At 39.0% G+C, this 27,565-nt stretch overlaps 1 protein-coding gene across 1 annotated transcript in view; it reads right to left on the reverse strand.

The window, feature by feature from the left end:
- Positions 1-6,678: 6,678 nt before the first annotated feature.
- TOLLIP (toll interacting protein) overlaps positions 6,679-27,565 on the reverse strand; it is a 52,225-nt gene continuing 31,338 nt past the window's right edge. The window contains exon 6 of the mRNA XM_026653923.2: positions 6,679-10,416. Coding sequence (XP_026509708.1) covers positions 10,202-10,416 — 215 coding nt within the window. The 3' untranslated portion in view covers positions 6,679-10,201. The remainder of the gene's footprint in view (positions 10,417-27,565) is intronic.

A 27,565-nucleotide genomic window follows, 5' to 3' on the forward strand; every position in this document is an offset into this window, starting at 1 on the left:
ATTTTCTCTGAGGAGATGAATTCCACCTTATCAAGGGACTCTAAGATCTGCACAGCTCCTGTTTCCTGCTGGCCCGCAGTGTACCCAATGTTCTGTATTTCTATCTGGAGTTTCATTGTAAAACAATTTGAAAACACAACAAATATTTGACAGCGATTGTCCTTCACCTTAAGCAAATGATTTGTGTGTTTGTATCCTGAAGAGGTAATGCGCTTCAGCTCTGCCATGTAAATACCACTCCTAATTCCCAATCCATAAAGTTGTATCAGCACCAACCTAGAAGACTACAGTGCCTCATGCTCTCAGAGAATGAGCAGACACTATTCCTAGTAACTGAATAATCCATCGTGCACTCCCAAAGTAACTGAAGAATAAATCAGTATTGTAAATCTTGCTTTGAACCTTTTATATCTAGTCTGCTTTTTACGTAATCATAGACTTTAAGGTCAGAAGGGACCATTATGATTATCTAGTCTGACCTCCTGCACAACACAGGCCACAGAATCTCACCTACCCACTCCTGTATCAAACCTATGTCTGAGCCATTGAAGTCCTCAAATCATGGTTTAAAGACTTCAAGGTGCAGAGAATCTTCCAGCAAGTGACCCGTGCCCTATGCTGCAGAGGAAGGCAAAAAAAACCCAGAGCCTCTGCCAGTCTGCCCTGGAGGAAAATTCCTTCCCAACCCCAAATATGGCGATCAGCTAAACCCTGAGCATGTGGGCAAGACTCACCAACTAGACATCCAGGAAAGAATTCTCTGTAGTAACTCAGATCCCACCCCATCTAACATCCCATCACAGGCCATTGAGCATATTTACCGCTAATAGTCAAACACCAATTAATTGCCAAAATTAGGCTATCCCATTATACCATCCCCTCCATAAACTTATCAAGCTTAGTCTTGAAGCCACATATATCTTTTGCCCCCACTGCTCCCCTTGGAAGGCTGTTCCAGAACTTCACTCCTCTGATGGTTAGAAACCTTCGTCTAATTTCAAGTCTAAACTTCCTGATGGCCAGTTTATATCCATTTGTTCTAGTGTCCACATTGTGAACTTAGTGAACTTAAATAATTTCTCTCTCTCCCTGGTATTTATCCCTCTGATATATTTATAGAGAGCAATCATATCTCCCCATAGCCTTCTTTTGGTTATGCTAAACAAGCCAAGCTCTTTGAGTCTCCTTTCATAAGACAGGTTTTCCATTCCTCGGATCATCCTAGTAGCCCTTCTCTGTACCTGTTCCAGTTTGAATTCATCCTTTTAAACATGGGAGACCAGAACTGCACACAGTATTCCAGATGAGGTCTCACCAGTGCCTTGTATAACGGTACTAACACCTCCTTATCTCTACTGAAAATACCTTGCCTGATGCATCCCAAGACCACATTAGCTTTTTTCATGGCAATATCACATTGGCGGCTCATAGTCATCCTGTGATCAACCAATACTCTGAGGTCCTTCTCCTCCTCTGTTACTTCCAACTGATGCGTCCCCAGCTTATAATAATAATTCTTGTTATTAATCCCTAAATGCATGACCCTGCACTTTTCACTATTAAATTTCATCTTATTACTATTACTCCAGTTTACAAGGTCATCCAGATCTTCCTGTATGATATCCCAGTCCTTCTCTGTATTGACAATACCTCCCAGCTTTGTGTCATCCACAAACTTTATTAGCACATTCACTTTTTGTGCCAAGGTCAGTAATAAAAAGATTAAATAAGATTGGTCCCAAAACCGATCCCTGAGGAACTCCACTAGTAACCTCCCTCCAGCCTGACAGTACGACCAGTTGTAGTCTCCCCTTTAACCAGTTCCTTATCCACCTTTCAATTTTCATATTGCTCCCCATCTTTTCCAATTTAGCTAATAATTCCCCATGTGGAACTGTATCAAATGCCTTACTGAAATCAAGGTAAATTAGATCCACTGCATTTCCTTTGTCTAGAAAATCGGTTACCTTCTCAAAGAAGGATATCAGGTTGGTTTGGCATGATCTACCTTTTGTAAAACCATGTTGTATTTTGTCCCAATTACCATTGACCTCAATCTCCTTAACTATTTTCTCCTTCAAAATGTTTTCCAAGACCTTGCATACTACAGATGTCAAACTAACAGGCCTGTAGTTGCCCGAATCACTTTCTCCCCCCCGCCCCTTTCTTAGATAGGAACTATGTTAGCAATTCTCCAGTCATACGGTACAACTCCTGAGTTTATAGATTCATTAAAAATTCTTGCTAATGGGCTTGCAATTTCATGTGCCAGTTCCTTTAATATTCTTAGATGAAGATTATCTGGGCCCCCCGATTTAGTCCCATTAAGCTGGTCGAGTTTGGCTTCTACCTTGGATGTGGTAATATCTACCTCCATAACCTCATTCCCATTTGTCATCCTACCATTATTCCTAAGCTCCTCATTAGCTTCATTAAAGACTGAGGCAAAGTATTTATTTAGATATTGGGTCTTGCCTAGATTATCCTTAACCTCCACTCCATCCTCAGTGTTTAGCGGTCCCACTTCTTTCTTTGTTTTCTTCTTATTTATATGGCTATAGAACCTTTTACTATTGGTTTTAATTCCCTTTGCAAGGTCCAACTCTACATGACTTTTGGCCTTTCTCACTTTATCCCTACATGTTCTGACCTCAATAAGGTAGCTTTCCTTGCTGATCACTCCCATCTTCCACTCCTTGTAGGCTTTCTGCTTTTTCTTAATCACCTCTGTGAGATGCTTGCTCATCCAGCTTGGTCTACAACTCCTGCCTATGAATTTTTCCCCCTTTCTTGGGATGCAGGCTTCTGATAGTTTCTGCAACTTTGACTTGAAGTAATTCCAGGCCTCTTCCATCTTTAGAGCCACAAGTTCTTCGGTCCAATCCACTTCCCTAACTAATTTCCTTAATTTTTTAAAGTTAGCCCTTTTGAAATCAAAAACCCTAGTCACAGATCTATTTTTGTTTATCCTTCCATTTAGTTTAAACTGAATTAACTTATGATTGCTCGAACCAAGGTGTCCCCTACAACCATTTCTTCTATGAGGTCCTCACTACTCACCAAAACCAAATCTAAAATGGCATCCCCTCTTGTTGGTTCAGCAACTACTTGGTGAAGGAATCCATCAGCTATCGCATCTAGGAAAATCTGAGCCCTATAATTATTACTAGCACTTGTCCTCCAGTCTATATCTGGGAAGTTAAAGTCTCCCCTGATCACACAATTCCCATTAGTATTTACTTCATTAAAAACATTAGAAAGGTCTCTATCCATATCCAAATCAGATCCTGGTGGTCTATAGCAAACCCCAAGCACTATCTCACGGGAGGCTCCAGTAGCTTTCTTCCCCAATGTGATTTTTGCCCAGACAGACTCTCTTTTCCATTCCATCCCTTCTTATTTCTTTACAGTCTACCTCATCATTGATATACAATGCTACTCCACCACCTTTGCCTTTATTTCTGTCTTTCCTAAACAGCACATACCCTTCAATACTTCAGCTGTGTGCAACAAATTCATTTCCAAATATACATTCCACACTAAGGCTATACATTTAGCCAGTGACAATACTTTTCACACTTCCTTTCCACCACCTTCAACAATATACAGAGACAGTTAATGATTGACTTTGAAATATGGAAACTGGGCAAATGGAAATAACTTTCCCATTTTATATGAAAAGAAATTTTCAGTTTTTAAATTACTGCAAACTTAATGTATGTGGAATGTAATTTTAGCCTAATAACACTCATATAAAGTAATTATGTATTCTTTGGTAAGCCAGGAAGGTTAATATTCATTCAGGTTATACAAATTGCACTGTGAAAATAGGTATAACTTGGATTTTGAGCAACTTGACCGAAGACCAAGGAGAGACAAATTAAACAATCTTCATTAGGCTACTGATTTAATTTTCCCAGCATAAAAATCTCTCAATAGATTTTCCCTTATTCTAAAAGAAAGGAAATGCATAGTGTATTTTCATTATTTTTCCCAGAGGCCAGTATTTTCGTTAGTATATTTTAATGTTTTAATACTTAAACAACAACAAAAAAGACTTCCCCACACCTGTGTTGCTCTATTAGCATTGAAATGCTAAAAAGTCCTAAAATTAAAATGCTAAATAGATGTTTTGGCAATCACTAGAATGCTACCACGTCCCTGAGCAAATTCATCTTCATATTTTCCTCTCTTATCTACTACAGCGCATTGAAAAAAATGCAAGAGCCCCAGTGAGAAGCTTTAGAACTTTAATGGGGATGGAAACTGGCATTCAACTGCTAACTGATAGTGCAGTTAGAGCACACAATATGAAATGAAATTGTGTTAGCAGTAAGTCCTTAGTTAAGGGAGTATGCCAAGAGGGGGAAAAAAATGGTCAAAGATTCACCACCCTCCCCCACCAATGCATCTTCCTTCTGCCACACAACTGATATAGCTCAGAATGAAAATCAGAAACATTGTAAAATAGATATCTAATTACAATCCAGAAACATTGTTCCAATCCTAACATATGAGAAAATAAATCTAAAATAAAGAATGGATATTGATGCAGTAATGGGTGCTGGGTAAAGCAATGTGTTGACTTTGAGAATGGACTTTCAGTTTGTCAGACAGTAAAAAAACAAGAAATTCGTCATTTTTAAAAGGTCCTCATGAATAGAGCTGGGTGAATAGTGGATTTTTCAGTTTGCTGGCAATTCCAAAACAAAATGGTTTTAAATTTTTGATTTGGGTCAAACCAAAAATGAAATTTGGCAAATCAAAAAAAAAGTTGAGTTTTTTTGGGTTGGATCAAAACATTTTTATTCTGGGCACTTTAAAAAAAAACTTAAGGACTAGATTCACAAAATGGGAAAGGGTGGAGACGAGCTGGTGATATTGGTGTTGGTGGTGCTGCTCTCCATATCACTTTTTAGCCCAGTGGTTAGGGCACTCACTTAGGAATGAGAGCGCCCCAGGTAGCGTAGAGAAGGGATTTAAACTTGGGTCTCCCACTGGGCTATGAAGCTTTCTCAATCTCTCCTGCTGAAGCGGTCCCACTTTTTATAAATAATCATCAGAGCAGGCACTTGAACTTGGGCCTCCCATATCCTAGGGGAGTCCTCCAATGTCACTCATGTCAATGAATAATCATTTGGCCAGGAAAAATGTGTGAATGAGTCTATAGCCTAGGGGTTACGTCACTCACATAGGATGTGGGTGGTTCCAGTCCCTGCTCCAATAACTATTCATTTATAAAAAGTCAAACAGCTTCCACAGGAAAGATTGAGAAAGCCCCACATGAGACTAGTCCATAGCCCAGTGGTTAGAGCACTTTCCTTCAATGTGAGAGAGAGAAATTGAAATTCCTTCTCCACATCAGGCAGCAGGGCAACTGAACCTGGGTCACCCACCTGAGTGCCCTAACCACTGCCTCTTAAAGTTATAAAGAGGGCAATACCCCCAGAGTTTTGTTAATATAGTCCTTTGCTTTTGTTAGAAGTGTCCCAAAGTCTAAACCAAAATTTTTGAGTTGGTTAAAATGAAACATTTTGTTTCAGCCTTTCCAATAGGAAGATCATAATGGACACAGAATTCCAACTCAGGCCATTAAGTGGTCAGAAGTAACTGGAGGGGCTTTAGTCTGCACCTCCCTTTATGCTCTTGAGTCAGAGAATGAGAGCAGCTGTGCATGCGCAGACCAACGGGCACTACTTGCTGCAAATCTCTGGTCTCAGATGCATGGAGGACGTGTACCCACATGTGGAATACATAGGGACCAGAACTCAAAAGAACATTTTGATTTTTTGAGGCTGAAATGGGACTGCATTTTTTTGCTGAATAAACTATTCACCAATACAATTTCACCCCACTCTACTTATAAATAAGCGGGTTACTAGCTTACAATACCTTTACATATAATTAGTGATTTTACTAACTGAAAATTGTCAGCTATATTAGAGGACTAATTCTTATGTACAGCTAAAAATAGTTAATATTCAGTTGCCCACTTATTCATTAGCAGGAGACCACTGTTCTCTAACCAGATTTCATTCCATTGAGATGATGGAGCCCATTCTTCTCCTTACATGAGTGTCATTCATACACAGATATAGTTGATTTTTGTTTCAGCCACCTTACAATTATGCAGACTCTACTTCTTCATTCTGAGCAAAGTTTCCTTTGGTGTTACAATACTAGATAACTATGAAGATAATATTCTTGGAATAGAATAACATCCAAAATACCAATAAGAACAAAAACACACCTATTAGAAGATTTGCATTTTCTTTTGGCCACAGCATTGCACTGGAAGCTTATGTTCAGCTGATTTTCCACTATGACTCCAAAACCCTTTTCAGAGTCATTGCTTCCCATGATAGAGTGCTCCCTCCTGTTAAGTCTGTCCTACGTTCTTCATTTCTAGATGTACACATTTTTGTTTATGAATGGTGCATGCAGGCACTGTAGGACATTTTAAAACACTTACTGTACTAACACAGCAGACTGATTGCATCTAAATTCTTGTAGAGATGCAATCTACAATCAAGTAACTGTGGTATTAGAAAATAAAGTGACTCATCAAGTGGAAGAGTGATGTGCACAGAAACCGAGCATTGTGCTCAAAGATTTTGCAAACATCCGAAGTGAAAAATTTCTCACACCATCCTAGATTTGTCTTCATTTTTATTTTGATCGTTGACCCCAGAAATTGAAAGCTGCATTATTGTCTGAATGTATACAGTTTAAGAGGTATAGCTTCCCTCAAAGGACTGATTCTTCTGTTTTGGTATACGTGATACATTTATTAAATTAGATAGAATGAAAAAAAGTCAAAATGTATTTTACAATAAAAGAAAAACATGTGGACACTGGGCCTCAATACAGTGAGAAACAATGCCTCCAGAATGATTACAGCAAAAACATCCTCTGTACAGTATTACATGTCAACCAACACAAGCAGTAATATTTGCAAAGGGAAAACATTTGGTACCTTCAGCACACAAGAACAGCGTTTGAAGAGAAAATAGCAAGGATCTAGCTAGACAAACATATTCCTATCTTTAGCCAGTGCAGACCCTTGACAGGATTGAAGCTAGTGCAAACACTAACTTTTAGCAGATGCCAGTATTACACAGCTGGCTTTGGCTCCAGGCTGTTGTAAGCTGCTGAGTGTGACAGAAGTACGATCAAGACATATTATTCTATTAAATGAAGCATATATGTCACATGCTGCAACAGAACGTGTGATGTATTTAATTGAAAACAAAACCCAGCAAGGTATTGCCTTTCAGTTCTGCATTTCTGGACCCTCAACTGCTAGCTTTAACTATTCCTTGCCAGTTTAAAAATCCCTCAGACCTGAAACTGACAAGAAACAGCAAAACAATTGGGGGGGGGGGAATATCATATATTGAGAAAAACTGAGTAGGCTAGTGATTTCTGTCTTGTTAATTTTAATGACAAAAATACAGTAGTGCATCTTGGAGGCTTCTTTTTACATGCAAAATGCTTGAGCCTCCATTGAATTAAAATCCCCAGGTCAATATTTCTTAATATGAACACAGTATATTTTAATCCCATAGAGTCCAATTTATTGGCCATTCTGCTCCTAAACTACTCACCTTTAATCTATGCAGCTTCTCTCTGCTATACTTCATATAACAATTGCATCTTACAAAAAAGGACTTCCAGTAGGTCTAGGGGTCCCATGCAAAATGTAAGGATCCCCAGAAATTCAATCTAGTTAGTCTAACATTCTCACTTCCTCCTCCTAATTGTTAAGAGCACTCAGAGCTGTTTGTTCTATGCTTACATTTCAGCCATAACAGAATTCGCAATACAATCTCAGGTGACAGCAAAATTACTTTCCGAGACACAGATCAAACCAAGACTACTTGCTTTAGAAAAATCTGCTACTGTAGACTCCAAGTAACTATATATAAATCTTTATTATATACATTTTCCCTGAATTGTTCTAGCAATTCATACCATTTGTACGAGTGTTATAGCAAGGGACTCATCCCTAAATTTTTACCAAGAAGTTGAGTGATGATCATCTTTTGTTTTAAGGTGTAGGCTGGCAATGCCACAAGAAGTCGCTGCGTTATGAAGATAAAAACCAGATGCTCAATCTAGTGTTGAGTTTTGTGATTAACATGTGATGACACAGGTTACGAACAAGAGGAGCAAGGCTAGCTTCTTGATGAAAAGCTGTTTCTAGAGAAGCAAAAGGTAAAGATTTACCTGCATAGCCCATTACAATGCAGAGAGAGACACTGTAGCTTTGAATTCTTAGGGAAATGTAAAACCAGTGGGAGAATGTGAAGACAACTAAATTTTTACAAGATGCAAGTCTGCCAACTCAGACAATGGGGAATATTTAACATAACTAACAAGTGAGTGTCTGATACATCATGAAAAGAAGTTTAAAAAAAATAATCAAGCAATGAAAAAACCAGGACAATTTTGGTATTGTATTTTAAAAACTCTCAACCCCCACACTTAAACAAAGATATTGGGGAAAGTAGTTTATTCGTAAATATTGAAGAAACTTCTGCTTGGGGAAGAAGAAAAAAGAGGGGAAGGAGAGAGAATAAAGGCTCTTTCCTTATTCCAAACCTGGCTTACTAAAGTTCTCATGAACCACTCTTGAGATCCTGTATTTCAAGTGTACATTCAAACACGAAGAAAATACAAGCTATGGCTATTATAGAAAGTATTGTAAAACAGTTTTAAAAACACCACCAAAAACCAGAAGAGTGACATTGCACATTATTGAAAATAAATTTGTGCATACTACTTAAAGTGCATTGCTTTGCAGTTTTAAAAAAATTAAGAAGCTGCAGAAATTTATCAAACAGGTATAATCTGTTCCCTCTCCAAAGGCTCTGCAATTCTATGCTAGAATGTTGCATACACATTAACACAGGCAATGACTATGCAATCTCCTTCCCCTTTATGAGGATCTGCCAATTTAGGATATGTCAGATTTTCCATTATCTCACAAGATAATTTTGATATTTGTACGCATACAATTCAATTGAATTAGTTAAGATCAACTGTAACTCAATGAATCATCAAAACAGCTCTTTAAAAACCTTTATACCTACTGAAGATTCTGCAGCTCTTTGCTACTCCTTATTCCAGACTACCAAAAAACCTTTCCTCATTAAAAAGTAATTTTTTCTCCATGCAAAAAGACAGTTTTGCTGAAAAACAGGAGTGAGTGTAGCATGTTTCTTCTTAAAACAAATGCTATACTTAAAAAAAAAACCCAAAAAACCGTTCTTATTACAAGACAGCTCCTTAAATAATTAAATGCTTATTTTATACATAATTTCCAGGTATAAATTCTTTCCTTCTGCATTCATCCTTTGGAATAATCACAGGAATGTAGAAGCAAGAAGAGTGCAAGTAACTGCAGGAACACATTCGGGCCCAATCTTGTCCTCTGATGCACAGTGTGTATTACTGTATATAGAAAACCACTTCCTGCAGATTTTACTAATACAGCAACATCACATGGTAGGATTGAGCCCCTAAATGCCCACCAAACATATATATATTGCTTTGGTGCCCAACCACGAGGATAGGTGGGTGGGGCTACCTAATTAGAAACACTAAAGACTACAACAAGAAAGCCAGCTTGTTAGTAAATTTAAAACTATGTTAAAGATAGTTGGACTATTCACAGCAATAACTGAACACCACAGGACAAACTAAAGGGCATTGTGTAATCATTTTTTATATCTCTGGCAGAAACAGGTGGCTTACTGAAACAAAAACATTTTATTAAAAGCAGTATGCAAAGAAAAAAAATCCAACTCCCAGAAAACGTAACTCTTCCGATCTAACAGACAGAGCAGTAAATCCTGTACTGCATACTGTTAAGAGAGATCATATGAACATGGTCTTGTTTTCAAACAGAGAGAAGGAAGAAAAAAGCAGCATACCCACACACCCCTGAAAGCAATATAGCCACATATGATAAGGCTGGTATCAACAAAAAAGCTTCTGTAGAACAGATGTAAAACAAACTGTAGAAGAAAAAGTGAAAAAAAATGTGCAAATATCCAAGGAGAAAAAGGGGTACAATCTCTTTTAGACAGAATGCTCACAGGAATCTGTTAGGAAATTCTTCCTCTAGCTAAATCCCTGGCTTGGCAAGTCAAAATAAAGGTGGCATCAAGAACAGAGACAATGCAGGGCTTGGGGTCTATAACTCTTCTGCAATCTGAAGTAACGAGTTGATAGCTGCATCCTTGTTCCCTCTCTGGGCTTCTAGCACTGAACGAATTACTTCCTTGTCCATATTGGGGAACATGTCTTGGATTGATTTCAGATCCTCTTCATTACACACGTGCTGAGGGTTGACTGGAGGAGGTGGCACTGCCACTGGTACCATGCCTGGGTTACAGACTGCAGGCATTCCTGAAAACAAAAACAGAGGAAATTAAAAATTCCTCCTACATGAATAATAAAATGCTCATTCTTGATCAAATGAAATAGGCACAAAAGGGTCTTTATACTACATATTTCAGAGAAAAGTGTTGACTTAATTTGTAGATGAAAAACATTGTGATATTTGGGAAGTCATCTGACTGTGGCAAACAAGACTTTTCCTATAATTACATTTTGATACTAGCCACACTATTACCCTCTGCGCAATGTTCCAGAAGTACTCAGTGAATGCAGCGATGGGCTTGGCATAAAGACCTAGACAAATAAGGCAAGCATAGGCAGGCTCTACAGTTTTAGAAGAGGCACCCAGGTACTATGATTTCAGGCTACACAAAAAACAAAAAAAAGAGACAGTGTTCGCACTCTTTTATTAAGTCCTTATGGGTTTATATCATGGTTTGCACGATCTTTTTGTTACACGTAAAGGCCATACCACTAATGAACTCAATGGAATAAAATTTCATTGTTGAAAACAAAATAAACTAAGGACAAACCCTGATCCTATACGAATAGTCTGATGTCCGAAGTCATGTTTCTTGACAAGTGTAATAAAGAGAGCTCTGATAAAAGGGGATTTCCATGAACATGAGCTCCATTACATCAAAAAAGGAATGCATTAAAGTAACTCATTGTTCCCAAGTAGATTGGGAGCAGATATAAGTGAACAAAAAAAACATGAATTTTGAGGTCATGTCTCTTCTCGCATAAATAGTATCCAATTGTTCAACATTTGACATCAGAGCTATGCTGCAAGATGAGGAATTCTGGTTTTTATTCCCATAGACTGACACTTTCCTTGACCTTACTGCGTCTCCCAGTTTTTAAGGCAGAGGACAGAAACCACTTCAGAGATATTTTATTTTGGAACTTTTGCATTACATTGTTAAGTCACAGTACTATCAAAGTCAAGAAAGAAAAATTTACAGTGTAATATGGAGAGGAATATTTAAAACCAGGGCTTTCTGAAACAACTTCCTAAAAAATCATGCACGCTCCATATAAAAAGTACGTTTTTACCATCACCTGATGACCTTGTAAATAATTCAAATCATGCCTACAGTTCAGAAACACAACTAAAAGAGTTGCAAAGTTACAGTTTATTTTTATAAAGCTAATCTTGGTAGCCAAGGATGGTGCACTAAAAACCTTTGTAAAGAATTTTGTAATTATTTCAATTAATTGCATTCTAAAGTATGGTATTGTTGTACAAGACATCATTTGACTAAAAAACTTTCTGACTGGGGAGTACTGGACACTACATCGGTTTCCTGCTTATGCGGCTTATAAAATAAAGAACCTTTTTGAATCAAATTTGGTTTTAAGTTAGAGAAGTTAATTTGTTCTTCTGACCCTATTTTATTTTAAACTGGTATTCCATGGATGTGATTTTTATTTAAAATGTCCCTCCATGATCCAGAATGTCAGGTGGTAGCTATATTTGCAGCAGCATGGTCAAATCCAGAGAGTTTGAGCTGCTGAAAGATTGTTATCAAGAAGAGCCAGCATACAAAAATTTGTAACGATTCATACTATCAGACATGTTAGCGATAGAGCCCTTATAACATAATTCCCATGTAACTGGTGTATCCTTTTGCACCGAGGATACCTCTCCATGGGAGGGAATCCCAGTTACTAGGAAGAGACAAGTAATGGTAATGGAGGATTCAATCAGTGGAAATATAGATAGCTGGATTTGTTATGACCAGGAGAACAGCATGGTCAATTGCCTGCCAGGCAAGAAGGTTACAGATCTCTCGAGACATCCAGACAAACTTATGTGCAGTGCTGGGGAGGAGCTGATGGCCATGATACATGTGGGTACCAATGACATAGGAAAATATAGGAGAGACGTCCTGGAGACCAAATTTAGGCTGCTAGGTAAGAGATTGAAGTCCAGGACTTATATGGTAGCATTCTCTGAAATGTTTCCAGTTCCATGTGAAGGGATAGGAAGAACCGCAGGGTCTCAATGCATGGATGATGTGACGGTGTAGGGAGAAGGGTTTTAGATTTATTAGGAACTGGGGAACTTTTGGGGAAAGGAGGAGCCTATACAGGAAGGATAGGTTCCACCTAACCAAAATGGAACTGAACTATTGGCATGTAAAATTAAAAAGGTCAGAGGAGTTTTTAAACTAAGGGCTGAAGGAAAGCTGACAGGTGTGGAGGAGCACACGGTTCAGATCGAGATGTCCTATAGGGGAGGATCTATTAATGGGGATTCTCTATAGCCTAGTAAAGAGGGAAAGATAGAAGTTGATAAAGTACAAGTAGGAACTGAGGAGAAACAGTCAAATGAGAGAGTCCCATTCAGTTACATGACATGACGGCAGACAACTAAAAAGTGATAAATTTTATAAGTGCATATACAAAAATGTTTGACGTCTAAATACTAAAATAGGTGACCTTGAGAGCCTGGTAATAAATAATGATATTGATTTAATAGGCATCACAGAAACTTGGTGGAATGACGACAATCAATGAGACACTAACACCAGGACACAAAATATATAGGAATGACAGCTCATGGTGGCAGGGGAATGGCAGTATATGAGAAAGAAAGCAGAGTCAAATATAGTAAAAATGTTAGATAAAATCAAACTTGTTATAAAATCTCTATTATTAGAAATTCCATGCTTGAATAATAAGAGTATATCAGAAGGTATATACTACGGACCACCTGACCAGGATATTGATGGTGACTGTGAAATGCTCAGGGAGATCAGAGGTGCTATAAAAATAAGAAACTCAATAATAATGGGGGATTTCAACTATCCCCATTATTGACTGGGTATATGTCGCCTCAGGACGGGATGCAAAAATTAAGTTTCTAGACACCATTAATGACTGCTTCGTGGAGCAGCTAGACCTGGAACCCACAAGGGGAGAGGCAATTCTTGATTTAGTCCATGATTTAGCATAGGATGTGGTCCAAGAAGTGAATACAGCTGAACCGCTCAGTAATAGCAACCATACTATAATTAAATTTAACACCCTGCTGTGTGTGTGGGGGGAGGGGGGGCGGGGAGAAGAGGAAGGGGAGAATACCACAAAAGCCCACCACGGTAGCATTTAACTTCAGAAAGGGGAACACCACAAAAATGAGGAAGCTAAATGGAAATTAAAAGGAATAGTCGCAAGAGTGAAATGCCTTCAAGCTGCACGGGAACTTTTTATAAACACCATAATAGAGGCTCAAATTAAAACAAATATGAAGAGGACCAAAAAAAGGCCTCCATGCCTAAACAGAGTAAAAGAAGCATTTAGAAGCAAAAAGGCATATTTTTAAAATTAGAAGTCAAAGCCTACTGAGGAAACTAGAAAGGAACAAACTCTGGCAAATCAAGTATAATTAGACAGGCCAAAAAAGAATTTGAAGACCAACTAGCAAAAGACAAAATAAACCCAGCAAACACATTTTTAAGTAAACTAGAACCAGGAAGTCTGCCAAACAGTCGGTGGGATCACTGGTCAATCAAGGTGCTAAAGGAGCACTCAAGGAAGACAATGCCATTGGGAAGACACTAAATGAATTCTTTGCATCAGTCTTCACTGCATAGGATGAGAGCCCAGGAGACTCCGACATCTGAGCCACTGTTTTTGGGTGACAAATCTGAGGAACTAGCCCAGACTGAGGTGTCAATACAAGAGGTCTTTGAACAAACTAATAAAATTAACAGTAATAAGTCACTAGGAACAGCTGGTATTCACCCAAGAGTTGTGAAAGAATTCAAATACGAAACTCCAGACCTACTAACTTTGGTATGTAAACCTGCAACTTAAATCAGCTTCTGTACCAGATGACTGAAGGATAGCTGATGTGACTCCAATTTTTTTTAAAAAGGCTCCAGAAGCAATCCTGGCAGTTACAGGCCAGTAAGCCTAACTTTGGTACCAGGCATATTGTTTGAAAATATAGCAAAGAAAAGACTTATCAGATGCATAGATAAACACGATTTGTTGGGAAAGAATCAACACAGCTTTTGTAAAGGGAAATAAATGATTATTATTTGTTTGAGAGGGTCAAGCAAACATGTGGAAAAGTGATGCAGTGGATATAGTGTACTTTTAGACTTTCAGAAAGCCTTTGACAAGGTCCCTCACCAAAGGCTCTTAAGCAAAGTAAGCTGTCATGGGATAAGAGGGAAGGTCCTCTCATGAATCAGTAACTGGTTAAATGACAGGAAACAAAGGGTAGGAATAAATGGTCAGTTTTCAGCAGGGAGAGAGGTGAATAATGATATATCCCAGGGATCTGTACTGGGACAGTGCTGTTCAACATATCCATATACCATCTGAAAAGAGGGGTGAATAGTGAGATGGCAAAGTTTACAGACGATAAAAAATTACTCAAGATAGTTAAGTTCAAAGCAGTCTGTGAAGAGTTACAAAGGGATCTCACAATACTGGGTGACTAGGCAACAAAATGGCAGATTAAATTCTACGTTGATAAATGCAAAGTAATGCACGTTGGAAAATATAGTCCTAACTATACATACAAAATGGGGTCTAAATTCAGCTAAGAAAGTTTTTGGAGTCATCATGGATCTCTGAAAACATCTGATCAATGTGCAATGACAGTCAAAAAAGTTAATGTTAGGAACCATTAGGAAAGAGATAGATAAAACAGAAAATATCATAATGATACTCTATAAATCTATGGTAAGCCCACACCATGAATAGTGCATGCAGTTCTGGTTGCCCTATCTCAAAAGAGACATACAGAAATGGAAAAGGTACAGAGAAGGTCAACAAAAATGATTAAAGGTATGGAACAGATTCCACATGAGGTAAGATTAAAACAGACTGGGACTATTCAGCTTGGTAAAAAGATGACTAAGGGAGGAAATGATAGAGGTCTATAAAATCATGAATGGTGTGGAGAACGTGAACACAACACAATCAAGGGTCACCCAATGAAATTAATAGGCAGCAGGTTTAAACAAACAAAAGGAAATACTTCACATAATGCGCAGTTAATCTGTGGAACTCATTGCCAGGGGATGTTGTGCATGCCAAAACTATAACTGAATTCAAAAAAGAACTAAAAAAAGTTCCTGAAGGACAGGTCTAACAATGGCATTTGCCAAGATGGCCATGAATGCAGCCACATGCTCGGAGGGTCCCTAAGCCTCAGACTGCCAGATGCGGAGACTAGACGACAGGGGATGGATCACTTGATGACTACCCTGTTCTGTTCATTCCCTCTGAAGCACCTGGCATTGGTCACTGCTGGAAGACAGGATACTGGGCTAGATGGACCATTGGTCTGACTCAGTATGGCCTTTCTTATGTTGGGAATGCTGATAAAAGCCAGTAAAAGTTTTCCTTCCTTAAGAGACATCATCTTTGACCTTACTGATGATAAGATCTGACATTTTACCATTAAGAATTTTTGTAGATTTTGAAAGACTGAAATATAATAAAAGCAAGTGAATGAGGATCTCTTTAGTTGGCATAGGCCTTCAGATATGTAAGAGAACTTACCAAAAATGAACTCCACCAAAAACTTGTCTCTACATCACAACCCTGAAGCAAGCAGGCAGGAAACCAGCCATTTGCACAAACTTTTCAGGAACTACATCTTTCAGTTAACATTTTGCTTTCCACTGCTCTTCTTTCCATAGAAGATTTGACGACTAAGACCATGCTGCTTCATGAATATGGTCATACCTTAATAAAATGTAAGTCCTCCTGCTTTCCATAAACAAACCCAAGACATGCAAGAGTTAAACAAGAATCTTGTTCAGTTAGTGAACCCACATTTTCCAATGCACCATAAAAAGTGTTCCAATTCCAACCATTCCTCCTTTTTCAGTGATTTAAAAAGGTGTTTTGCTCCATTGCCTTCCTTTTTCAAAGACCTACATGAAAGCAATTTAAAACTCATCCATCTTAAGTAACTCATCACAAAGGCCCTTTTTGGGGGGGGTGGAGGGAGTTCCCCCATCCAGGAATATATCTGTGTTTATTACAAAAATATAAAAAACAGGTGGAAAATTGGTGCAAAAACTTTACTTCACAGCCTTCTGGATAGAAGTCCAGGTTAATATTGGGGGACAGGAAGAAAGGGAAAAAAACAATAGAGATAACTAAGAGAACTGAAAGTAAAAGCTATTTAATGCTGTGACTTATTTCATGAACTGTATATTAACAGTACATACACATATGCACATGCATCTGTGCATGTGTATCTTCCACTACATTGCCTTACTTTAACAGACAGCATCACATTTACATTTAGACTAATTTATTGTTAACAGACAGATCTATCTAACGTAATATATTGGAGTCTTAACAGAATGTGCATTTTCATGTACTTCAATGGTCCAAAATTTGGATGAAAAATAAATCCATAAAATACAAAAATGAAGGGCCTTGCCCATCGGGCACCTTACCCCATCCTAAATAAGCTTGACTTAGAACGGACAGAAACATCACAAACTAAGTATACATGTCTAAAGCCTTCATCAATGAAGATGGCTTCCGTGTAGCACAAGGAAGACAACATCACATATGGGTAAAGCAATCCCATCAATCAAATGTTTTGGTCTCTTACTATCACTGTCAAAAAAATAGTTGGGGTGCAAATGATCTCAAAACCTTAATTTTCAACCACAGGTTGTCTTTTAATAGAACACCAGTTTCTAGACACAGTTTGTAAAACTATTTTAAATGATTCATTAAAAAAAATACTTAAAAAAAACCAGAACAGATTCAGTATCAGGTGAATAGCACAACCAATAACCATCTTACTCAAGAAAGAAAGGCAGAATCACTCCAGTTAGTTTCTGAAGTGATTCACAAACAATAGAAACAGATCACCTAATACACAAATTTAAAGTTGTATGTCTTGTCACAGTCAGAATCTCAAAGGCCACAGGGTTTCCTTTCCTACTGTGTCATCAGAATGTATTAACTCTTGAATCAGACATTTGTAAAACCACTACTGAATAAGTATTCTCAACTTTAGAGTTTAATATATTTTTCTTTCCTAACAATTCTAATACTCCATCTTCTTCCTCATTATTGTACAAACTGCAGACAAGTGGTTTTGAACATTTTGTATCACTTTAAATTCATTTGGTGCACAAAATTAGTCCAAGCACAACTACGTTGAGTACCATAAAACAAAGAGTGATATTTAAATACCATGATGAAAGTTTACTTTGTCTCATTTACTGTATATTCTGTATATAGTTTTTCAAAATTTAAAGAATACATTTTTTTAAATAAAAATCAAATATCACTCCCAATTTACATGACAATCTTCCTGTTAAAGAATTACAATTTTAAGATTAAGAGTTTGTTTTTTTAACTAAAACTGCTTGACACATTAAGTAGCTTCAACTTTATAACTTCATTTAACATATGCTGTGTAACAGCTCATTTTTCATTCACAAGCATAGATAGAAGCTAACAGTATTAAACGTTTTCAGAGGAGCTGGAATTGCATACTGCCATTATGCTCTTGCTTCCAGTATTACATAGAAAGTATTATAAATTAAAAGTGGAGAGTCTGTTCTCTAAAGCATCAGCGTGACTGCAGTGGGAAACATGCTGGCACAAGCGATGACATTCCAATAACATAAAAATGAACATGTGAAATAGCAAGTCAGTTGATAGCATATTGTGGTCATTTAAGAACAGCAGTAGAAGCAGCAAGGGGAAATTTTTTTATCCAGATTGTACACAATGCATTACACAAATATTTTGCTTCTTAGTTTCTAGTTCAGTCAAGTGCCTTATGGTCATTTCTTTTCCTCAAAAGTTTTAACAATGAAATATGACACTCTACATACAATAGCTCCTTGCAGGCTATACCATTTTAATAGTTCTGTGGAAATGCCAATGGGGGGAGCTTTTCGATGGCATCCAACTACTTTTTGCCTAATTCATTCAGACCTTTGAAAATTTCCCAAAATGTTTGTTTTGTACAAAGACACACTTGTGTCAGGATTTTTGGTGCTAAAAACTATAGGCCATAATTTTATTTTTAGAACATCAAATTCTGTCTCAACATATCCAGTTATGGCATTAACTACAAAATGAACTAAAACAACAAGGAGTCTGGTGGCACCTTAAAGACTAACAGATAAGGTGCCACCAGACTCCTTGTTGTTTTTGTAGATACAAACTAACACGGCTACCCCCTGATACTTGACACCACTACAAAATGAACTGACATCTATGGAAAACATGAACATTCTCCAATCCCACAATAATTCTGGTGCTCTGGCAAGGCTAACTAAGATAGTAGAACCAAGCTGCTTTATATTTTATTTACACCATTTTATCTGGAATTCAGGATGCTAGTAAATGACATTTGATTTATTTAAGAAGAAATCTAGCCCTTCATGAAGACACTGGACTGGACTTTTTATACTAAGTTCAAATTGAGGATGTCACAATATCTATTTGAGAGTTCAAAATTAAGGATTTGTCAGTGTATATCACTTTGACAAACTATTCAAGAGAAAGGGAGTCGTCTGTTAAACCAGTGCCTTAGGCCTAGAGTCACAAAAATACCACAGTACCTAAACTCCAGACTTAAACACAGAATGAAGTGCCTAGGTGCAAAAGTCCCAGTTTGTGGCTTCAGTGCGATTCACAGAATTCATGCTGAATCCTGTAGGTTCCTAACCTCACTTGGCATCTAAATTTTTGCAGTAAAAAGTTCCCTAGATGCTTGTTTCTGCCTCTGGGCATGCACACTGCCGCCTCACTCTAGGGGTCTGGGCACCTATCTCCCGTCTAAGCAACAGAATGATTCACTAACCAAGAAAGACAGGTGTTCAACCAGCTAACTCGTGCACAGGGCCTAGTAAGCATCTCAGAGACAGCCTACTGGATTGGGCACCTCAGGCAAGTTCACACAAAACAGCTGAGGGAGGACCTTGTAGCCCAGTGATTAGGGTTCCACTGTGGATAAATAATTAGTCACTGTGAGTGGGGGGGAAAGAGGGGATAAAGAGCACAGAGATGGACCCACATAAGCATGAGAATGATTCTATAGCTTGGTGGTTAAAGGACTCACCCAGGATGCGGTAGATCCAGAATCCAATCCCCTGCTCTAACAACTAATTATTCATCCACAGTGGAACTGCTTCAACAAAAGAAATGGAGGGATCCCCATATTATAATATCCCATAGCTCACTGGTTAGGGCACTCAGCTGAGAGGTGGCAGATGCCTGTTCAAATCTGTTTTCATCGGGGGCGGGGGGGGGGGGTTCCCATATCCCAGATGAGTACCTGACCACTGGGCTAAAAGTCAAGCTAGAGGTCCTCCCCCACTGGCTACCTTCTTGCAAAAACACCTGAGATGCTTAACTACAGAGTGTTCACAGCTGAAAATTGCTAGCAGAGATAGGCACCCCCTGCAGTCCAAACTGAGGCATCTCAGTGAGAGGGGAGAGACTTAGCACATACCCATCTTAGTGGCATACTGGCATCTCCCATTGGCTAGTTTGGATGGCTTCCTGTCTAGCATCCTGGCTTTTGTGAATAGTGGGCTAAGGCACTTCTCTCTCCCCATTCAGTGTATAAGGAGCCTAAGTGCCTAACTCGGGCTTTGCGAATCAGTGTGTTCCTGTGATTTCCTAGGTTCCCAAAAGTTAGGTGCTGCACGCCTCAGCATCACAATGCCGAAGTACCTTTGTGAATCTAAGCCCAAGTACCTTGAGTAGTGCTCACACAGAAATAGGCATCAGGTGACGTAGCTAAGACTAATAATCAAAACGAATATTGCTTCCAAAAGGCACATGGTGGTGAAAAAGTTTACCCATGAGAATGCAAGGTGTAATGCTTCAGCCTGCTAAGGTAAGAGGGGTGGGGAAGGGAAAGAAAGGATAGGAAGCTTTGTCAATGTGTCACTGGAGAACCTGTTAGTACATGAGCTTCCAAGAAGTTTTTGAAGTCCCCTCCACTCCCACAGTAAAAAAAAAAAAACAAAAACCTAACAGTGGCAGGGGTTGGGATAGTCCTCTCTCCCCCTATAAAAAAGGTACGCGTGCAAAATTAGTGCTTGTTGACATTAAGAATGGTTGCTACCTGAACTAGCCCACAAGACTACTTGAACCAGATGCTGTCAATGACTTTGGAATTAGTTCTATATCTTTCCAGCACGGCTTGCCTTTGTGTATCGATGACTTTAGTATACAGGAAAACTTTACTACTTTCATGCTGTTTTAGTTTAAAAACCCTAAAACTAATAATTTTTAATCTGTAGATTACTATAACTAATCCCGTTTATTTCTGAAGTCTCTGGAAAGAAAAAGAAAAAAAGAAACGTTTAAAGACCATTAGCACCTGCAACAGGGCAAAGATGCTTTTGAATCTTAAAACAGATGTATTAAAACTGTTGTATTGTGACATCCAAGTGCAATGCTCTGTGGTACAATATGTCGTGTACAAACGAAAAGCAATTTCAATGAGCTCGTGCAAAGATTCTCGATCCAATATGGTGGGGTGAGATAAGAGCTCAGAAGACTTACCCAGAGCAAAGTACTCAAGCCCTGAGGATAGGTAGGAAAGGAATAAGACATAAGACATGGAAAAGAAACATTAATCTACTTTTTACCAGGAAATGAACAGTTTACCCTCCAAGGATGAGAGTCAGGCAAATTCAGATACAAAGCTGTTAGACTATGGATCCCAGCCTTCATATTTCCAGTGTCTTTTAATTAGACGTACCTTGTTGCAACAGTCAGATCAGATTTCCTGAAGATATAGTGAGGTGGTTTACAGAAGTGGTGATCAGAAGGAAAGCTTTGTACCTAGACTGCAATTTCCTTGTGGCAGTGACTTTCTTTTCTCCATGAAAGGCAACATATCCTTATAGCACTGCATACAAATATTTAATACTGATGTGGACTAAGAGCAAGGCGACTTGTAGATCTTAACAGACACAAGCTATTATACTAGCCCTCAGCTTTCATACTGTAATAGACTAATTTTTTTTATTCCTATCAGAGAGCTTTTCATTAAAAAATGGTCACTGCAATCAGAGTTTACAATTTCAGAAGAATGAGTGTGCATAAATTAAAGCATCTCTTGTTAAAATGTGCAAGAAGGTGTAGGCACAATAAGCCAAGATTAGATTTGCCTCATTGGTAAGAGATACTTTATGCCCTTGATGGAGCCCTAACGAGCCACTTTTAACGTCTTGTAGTTCTGACTTAGGCTATGTCTACACCACACATCTTTTAGCAACACAGCTGTGCTGCTACAGCCGTGATGCTAAAAGTGTAGTGCAGTGTAGCCGCTGTTTGTTGGCGGGAGAGAGCTCTCCTGATGATAAACTTCCAGCCCCAATGAGCAGCGGTAGCTTTGTCAGCAGGAAAGCTCTCCTGCCGTCAAAGCGCTGCTCACACCGGCGTTTTTCATCTGCAAATGTGGGGGAAATGTTTTTCACACCCCTGAATGACAAGTTTTGTCATTCAGGTTCCAGTGTAGATAAAGCCTTAGTCAATCAGAAGTGAACTTCCTTTACAGCCTATTAACGCTATTCCTTAGCTGGCTGTAGATGTTCTATTCAATGAAGCAAGCTCCTATTGCTTAGGGCTAGTCTACACTGGCAACATCAAAGCGCTACTGCGGCAGCGCTTTAACGTGGCTTGTGTAGTCGCGGCAGAGCGCTAGGAGAGTTCTCCCAGTACTCTAAAAAACAAAAAAACAACAAAAAAACCCACCTGCACAAGGGGCGTGGCTCTACACTAGCGCTTTACAGTGCTGAAACTTGCTGCGTTCAGGGGGGTGTTTTTTCACACCCCTGAGCAAGAAAGTTGCAGCACTGTAAAGTGCCAGTGTAGACAAGCCTTAAGTCTACTGCCTCTGCTAGACTACTAGCTCATCAGCCCAGTCATTTGAGAGTTAAGCACCTGAATACTTTTGAGGGTCTGGGCCTAAGTGACTGGGACTGTGAGGGTATATCACTCTGTAGATCACGTGCCTAGCTGAACTTGCATGACAGAGTTGAGGGGGAGCGGTTTGTTTGTTTTTTAAAAGCACAGTGCTTTGAAAGTTAGATGTTTCACCAAAACACTAGTATAACCTCCACCACAGCTCCACTCTGCAAATCAAGGAGAGAACACTAGTTATTGGATGGCATAAAATGCTTTTCTTACTAACAAAAATAATGTTCATAAGTCAAGTTTAATATCATACAGAAATATTCTATTAGTATTTCTGCTTTAGACCAGTATTGCGCATCTCCCCTATCACAGTGTAAAAATGATCCCTTGTTACTCAACATTTTCTTCCTGTGTATATTTCGAGTCTCATCCACTTATGGTAGTGACAAACCATTTTTTCCCTACTTTTTACTCCAGTTAGTACTACAAAGGCTGAGGGAGAGAGAGATTCTATTCTGGCTTGCACATCATGATTAACAGTCCTGCTTGCACTAAGTTCCAAATGCAGAGTCTTTTACTGATGAATGAACCAGAAAGATCATAGCTTGACTTTCAGATAACAGGTTGAGTTTGATTAGAAAGTTGTTTCTCTTTTAAATTGAACAAATTGTGGAAGTCAGACAGTTTTTTTTTTTTAAAGAATAGCAGTTTAACTTTTCTGAATAGACATTAAAACCCAAACACGAGGCAGTGTTTATTGCTATATTTCAGTCACAAAAAAAAGCCTTATCACCAAAACTTTCACTTAGGAATCAGTCTGCAAGATCACTGCTGGAACAGAATGACACCTAGTGGCTATTTACTTAATTGCAGATGTAGTTCGCTGGGAGAAATTAAGGGTATGTCTACACGGCAATTAAAAACCTGTGGCTTACCCAGCTGATTCAGGCTCACAGGGCTCAAGTTGCAGCGCTGTTTAATTGCCATGTAGATGTTCAGGCACAAGCTGGAGCCGAGGCTCTAAGACCCTGAGAGGTGGGAGGAGCTCAGGCTGCATCCCAAGATCCCTACACCACAATTAAACAGCCCCTTAGCCCAAGTCAACTGGCACCGGCCAGGCACGGGGTCTAACTGCAGTGTAGACTTAGGCTACGTCTACACTACAGCGGTGTTCCGACCTAAGATACGCAACTTCAGCTACGTGAATACATGCTTACCTGGTGGTGAGGACGGGGGAAAGCCGACCACTGCCGCGCTGCCGCCGACTCCGCTGCCGCCTCTTGTCGAGGTGGATTTCCGGAGTCGACGGCAGAGCGATCAGGGATCGATTTTACCGCGTCCTCACGAGACGCGGTAAGTCGATCCCCGATAAACCGATTGCTACCCGCCGGATCGGCGGGTAGTGAAGACGTAGCCATAAACACTTCATAAACCCCATTGTGTAATATTTTCTCTTTATGATTCCCATAAAGGGGAATGGGACAAGCATGGCTAAATGCCTTGTGGCCTTGGATTCACTTTGAAGGCAAGGGAACTTCTTGAGAAGTGCCAATTGGGGCATCCTACCTATGTCCTTCCAATCTCACTCAAGTAAACAGAGGATGTAACCCCAACTGATATTTAGTTCCTTCCACTAACAATATGCTGTCAGACTCGACAATCTTGAGTGAGATAACAGTAACTGTATCTTCTTCAAACCACATTCTACATGGACTCCCCACTGCAGGCAACTGACAAGAAGTCCCCAGACACAAAGGGGGTGGATCTGGAGAGTCTTATCTGATTGCAAGGCTGTTTGCCTCAGAGTATCTGATCTACAGGCCAAATTATTAGTGTTACTTCAAGTGAAAATATGGATGGACCTTCAGGTAGTGTCTTTGCATCTCTTAACAATGGAGACTTTTCTGAGGCATGCATTTGAGGCCTGGTAAAATGTACCTTAATATGTCATGAACTAGTGGAGAGATTCTGATCTGCTTGGAAATTTTTACTGTTTCCTAGCATGTGAAGATAATGCTACAAATAAAACAGCCAGCTAGGTGTTTTACAAAGTCCTGGTCAGGCAGTAACTTAAAACATTACTAACAATGTAGCCTAGCTTTCCCTGCTGATAAGTTGTTTATGTGGAAATCACAGGTCACCTTCAACAAGAATTTGAAATGCAGGTATACCTTTATCTTATCATTCTGGAACACTATATATAATGGCTGAACCATTAATACATAGCTCTCACTCTTCAAGCCAACATGATCATGACCAGAAATGCAGTCTTCAAAGACAGATGGTCCAGGAAACATTTGAGCGGCTAAAATTGTGTTTGTAGGCACCACACAAGTCCCAGAATGGGGGTAACTCCTGAACAATAGGCAACACAATGACATAATTATGTACAGTTCATGTAGGATTACAGAATATAGTGGAATCTTGCACCAGTGAAATTGTAAGCCAGGTGCACTCTGACCAAACTGAAGGAGAGATTAGATTGCTTGATGTAAAACAAGTAGTTCACAATAAAAGATTAACAGAATAATAATGAAGTTCAGATCATTTAATCTTGCCCAGATAGAGAACCAGGTCCATTTCACAGAACGTGAATTTTCGGGTGGAATATTTCCTCCTTTCAAGTAGAATTTTCTGGTCTTTTCAAATTCAATCTAACCTGTTCAACTAACCAACCACTAGGCAAAGAGCTTAAATCAGGATGTAAAAGCTTCTGGGTCAGGAGATCTGACAAACTGAGCAGAGAAAGAAAGACTGGAAGTTCTAGCAGGCCAGAGTACAAAACCCGATGAATCCAAAATGAGGTTCTACAGCTCCACGGGTGATGTTCCCATCATCTCTAACGTGCTGTGGAATGAAAAATATCTCACTCCAGTTAGTGAAGATCTCCTGTTGGGATATTTTAAAACAATACTGTCTATCCCTAGGAGATTGAGAACTATGGGCGTGCTGTAATGGACACACCAATCCAAAAATTCATAGCCTTCTACCATAAGTATGGATGATGATGATATGGTAAAATTATGCATAATTCACAGCAGTGTTAATGGTAAAAAATAGATAATTTCATGATATGGTCATTGCGACTTTGCGGACTATGCTGCCATACATTAACAGTTCATTAGTTCACTTTGAGCTAGTCCTGTTTGAAACAGGACTAGGTTAAAGCAAACTAACAAACCGTTACTGCACAGCAGCTGATCAAAGTGAACTAAAACTGTTAATGTGCAGCAGCAAGGTCCATATAAGTGGCAAAATTTACAGATTCTGTGACAATGTTGACCACCGTGACATAGTCATATCTTTAAGCAATAAGCAGGCTCCACCTTTGTAGTTATATATGGTAGTATCATCTCTTAAAATCTGGAGAGAACACCCTTCAGTAAAAGTGAAATGGAATTGGACCCTATAAACAAGTTATTCTGTCCAAGACCCCCTGGTCTGAGGTAATGTCATTCTAGGAACTCTTTCCTTGTTCCTACACTGCAGATGAAACTGAACTTGCAGAGGCTGTGATATCACCACTCAGAAGGACAAGATGGTAGTGGTCAATAAGGATATGCTGATTCACCCCTTGAGTTGTCCAAAAAGCTGAGGGATTCCAAAGTGTAGCATTAGTAGGTTTAAAGTATCATCTAGAGCTGAGACAAGTAGATAGCACTTGAGGGGAAGGGACTCCAGGAGGAGCTTTAATTGTATCCTGGATAACAGAGATTGATCTCTGGAGCCTCTGGGCCACAGAACTCTCTTCTCCAGTGTGTGGTACACCTGACCCATGAAAGTGAGTTATAGGAGAAGGTTTCCTACTTGGACCTCTGGAAATAGAGAAAAAAGTCAGAAGAAAGAGCAGTGCAGAGAGCTGGCAGTGAAGGAACTCTACCTGTTGTCAGGAAGAGGAACAGGTGGCATTAGACAGTCAGCACTATGAACTGAATCTCCAGTGTCCAGGCATTCCACAGGAAGTTCCAGAAGCTGGCACCTGGATGACAGCTCCTCCAGATGACCAATACTAGAGGACAATGCTCACAAGCCACCTCAGTGAGGATCCAATGCAGGCAATGCTTGAAGTTTTCCTTTGTGGATCATTCCTCTATTTATGTCTATTTCCACTGCTTGATTTTGTTTTTTTAAAAATCCCTAAAGGCATTTCTGATTATGAACTGGCCAGAGCCATTATCACTATCATTTCCATAGAAAATCCTCTGCTTAGAATGGTTTTCCCAGGAATTGTTTTAAACACTCAAAAATCCTAAAGATATCACCAGTGAGTAACTGAAGAGGTTTGTTTACTGTCACTTTAAAAAACAAAGTGACCAACTGGCATATTGATTACTCTTTACGTTCAGTATCTTTCTACTCTGCTCTGTTCTGACTCTCTGAGATCCTGTCCAAGCTTCCAGAGATTATCAAATGCAAACCTGGAAAGATGCCATGTGCAAAATGAGCTGAATTAAAAAAAAGTTGATTTGGAATTCAACCCCCCTCTCCCCCCCCAAAAAAAAATCAGAAGCATTTAATAAAACCATTAAACTGTTCATAATATTTTTCTTCTAAGTCACCTTTGGAGTCTTTTTTTTTTTTTGAAGTGGAAAAATCTGACATTTGTTAAATAAAGGAAGCAATTCATGATGGTCTGAAAAAATAAAGAATTGTTTAAGTAGAGAAGCAGGATTTCCTAATACTTTCATTCACAGTAATAACTGAAGCAACAAGTTAACTCTGAAAACAAATGCAGCAGTAATGAGTACAGTACTACATACAAGTGTTCCATAGCCATGGCATAAGTGTGCTACACCACCCATACCAGTACAGGTATGTTACCAGATAAGGACACTTCTATACTACACAAATATGAGTTAGGAAATTAGACGTTTAATATAGGAAATAAATAAGGTTATATGCACTAAATCTCAGGATTTCTGTACTTTTCTGCCTTGAGTTTCACCAATAAAAGTTCTTCAAGAGATTTTTTTAAAATATTTTCAAATTAAAGTGGAAAGGGGCAGACAACACTAGATGGTGTGCACATCAGATTACAGAAAAGCACAAATCTTTCAACTCTGAGGAAAGCTTAGTTCGCATGTGACAATGAGTCTCAGGTCAGATCTGTATTAGCAGAAGTCTGTAATGTAGGTCAGGGACCACATGTCTTCACACCCCTGTGCTTTTAATGGTATAACTTGTTTTGTTGGTAGGGGCTAGTTTTACTACACAAGCACAAAGTGCAACTTTGCCACTATAGCTGCATTCGCACCAGTACTTTGCT

The sequence above is a fragment of the Terrapene carolina genome, unplaced genomic scaffold (genome assembly GCF_002925995.2).
Source record: "Terrapene carolina triunguis isolate 2854851 unplaced genomic scaffold, T_m_triunguis-2.0 Scaffold171, whole genome shotgun sequence".
Classification (NCBI taxonomy): Eukaryota; Metazoa; Chordata; order Testudines; family Emydidae; genus Terrapene; species Terrapene triunguis.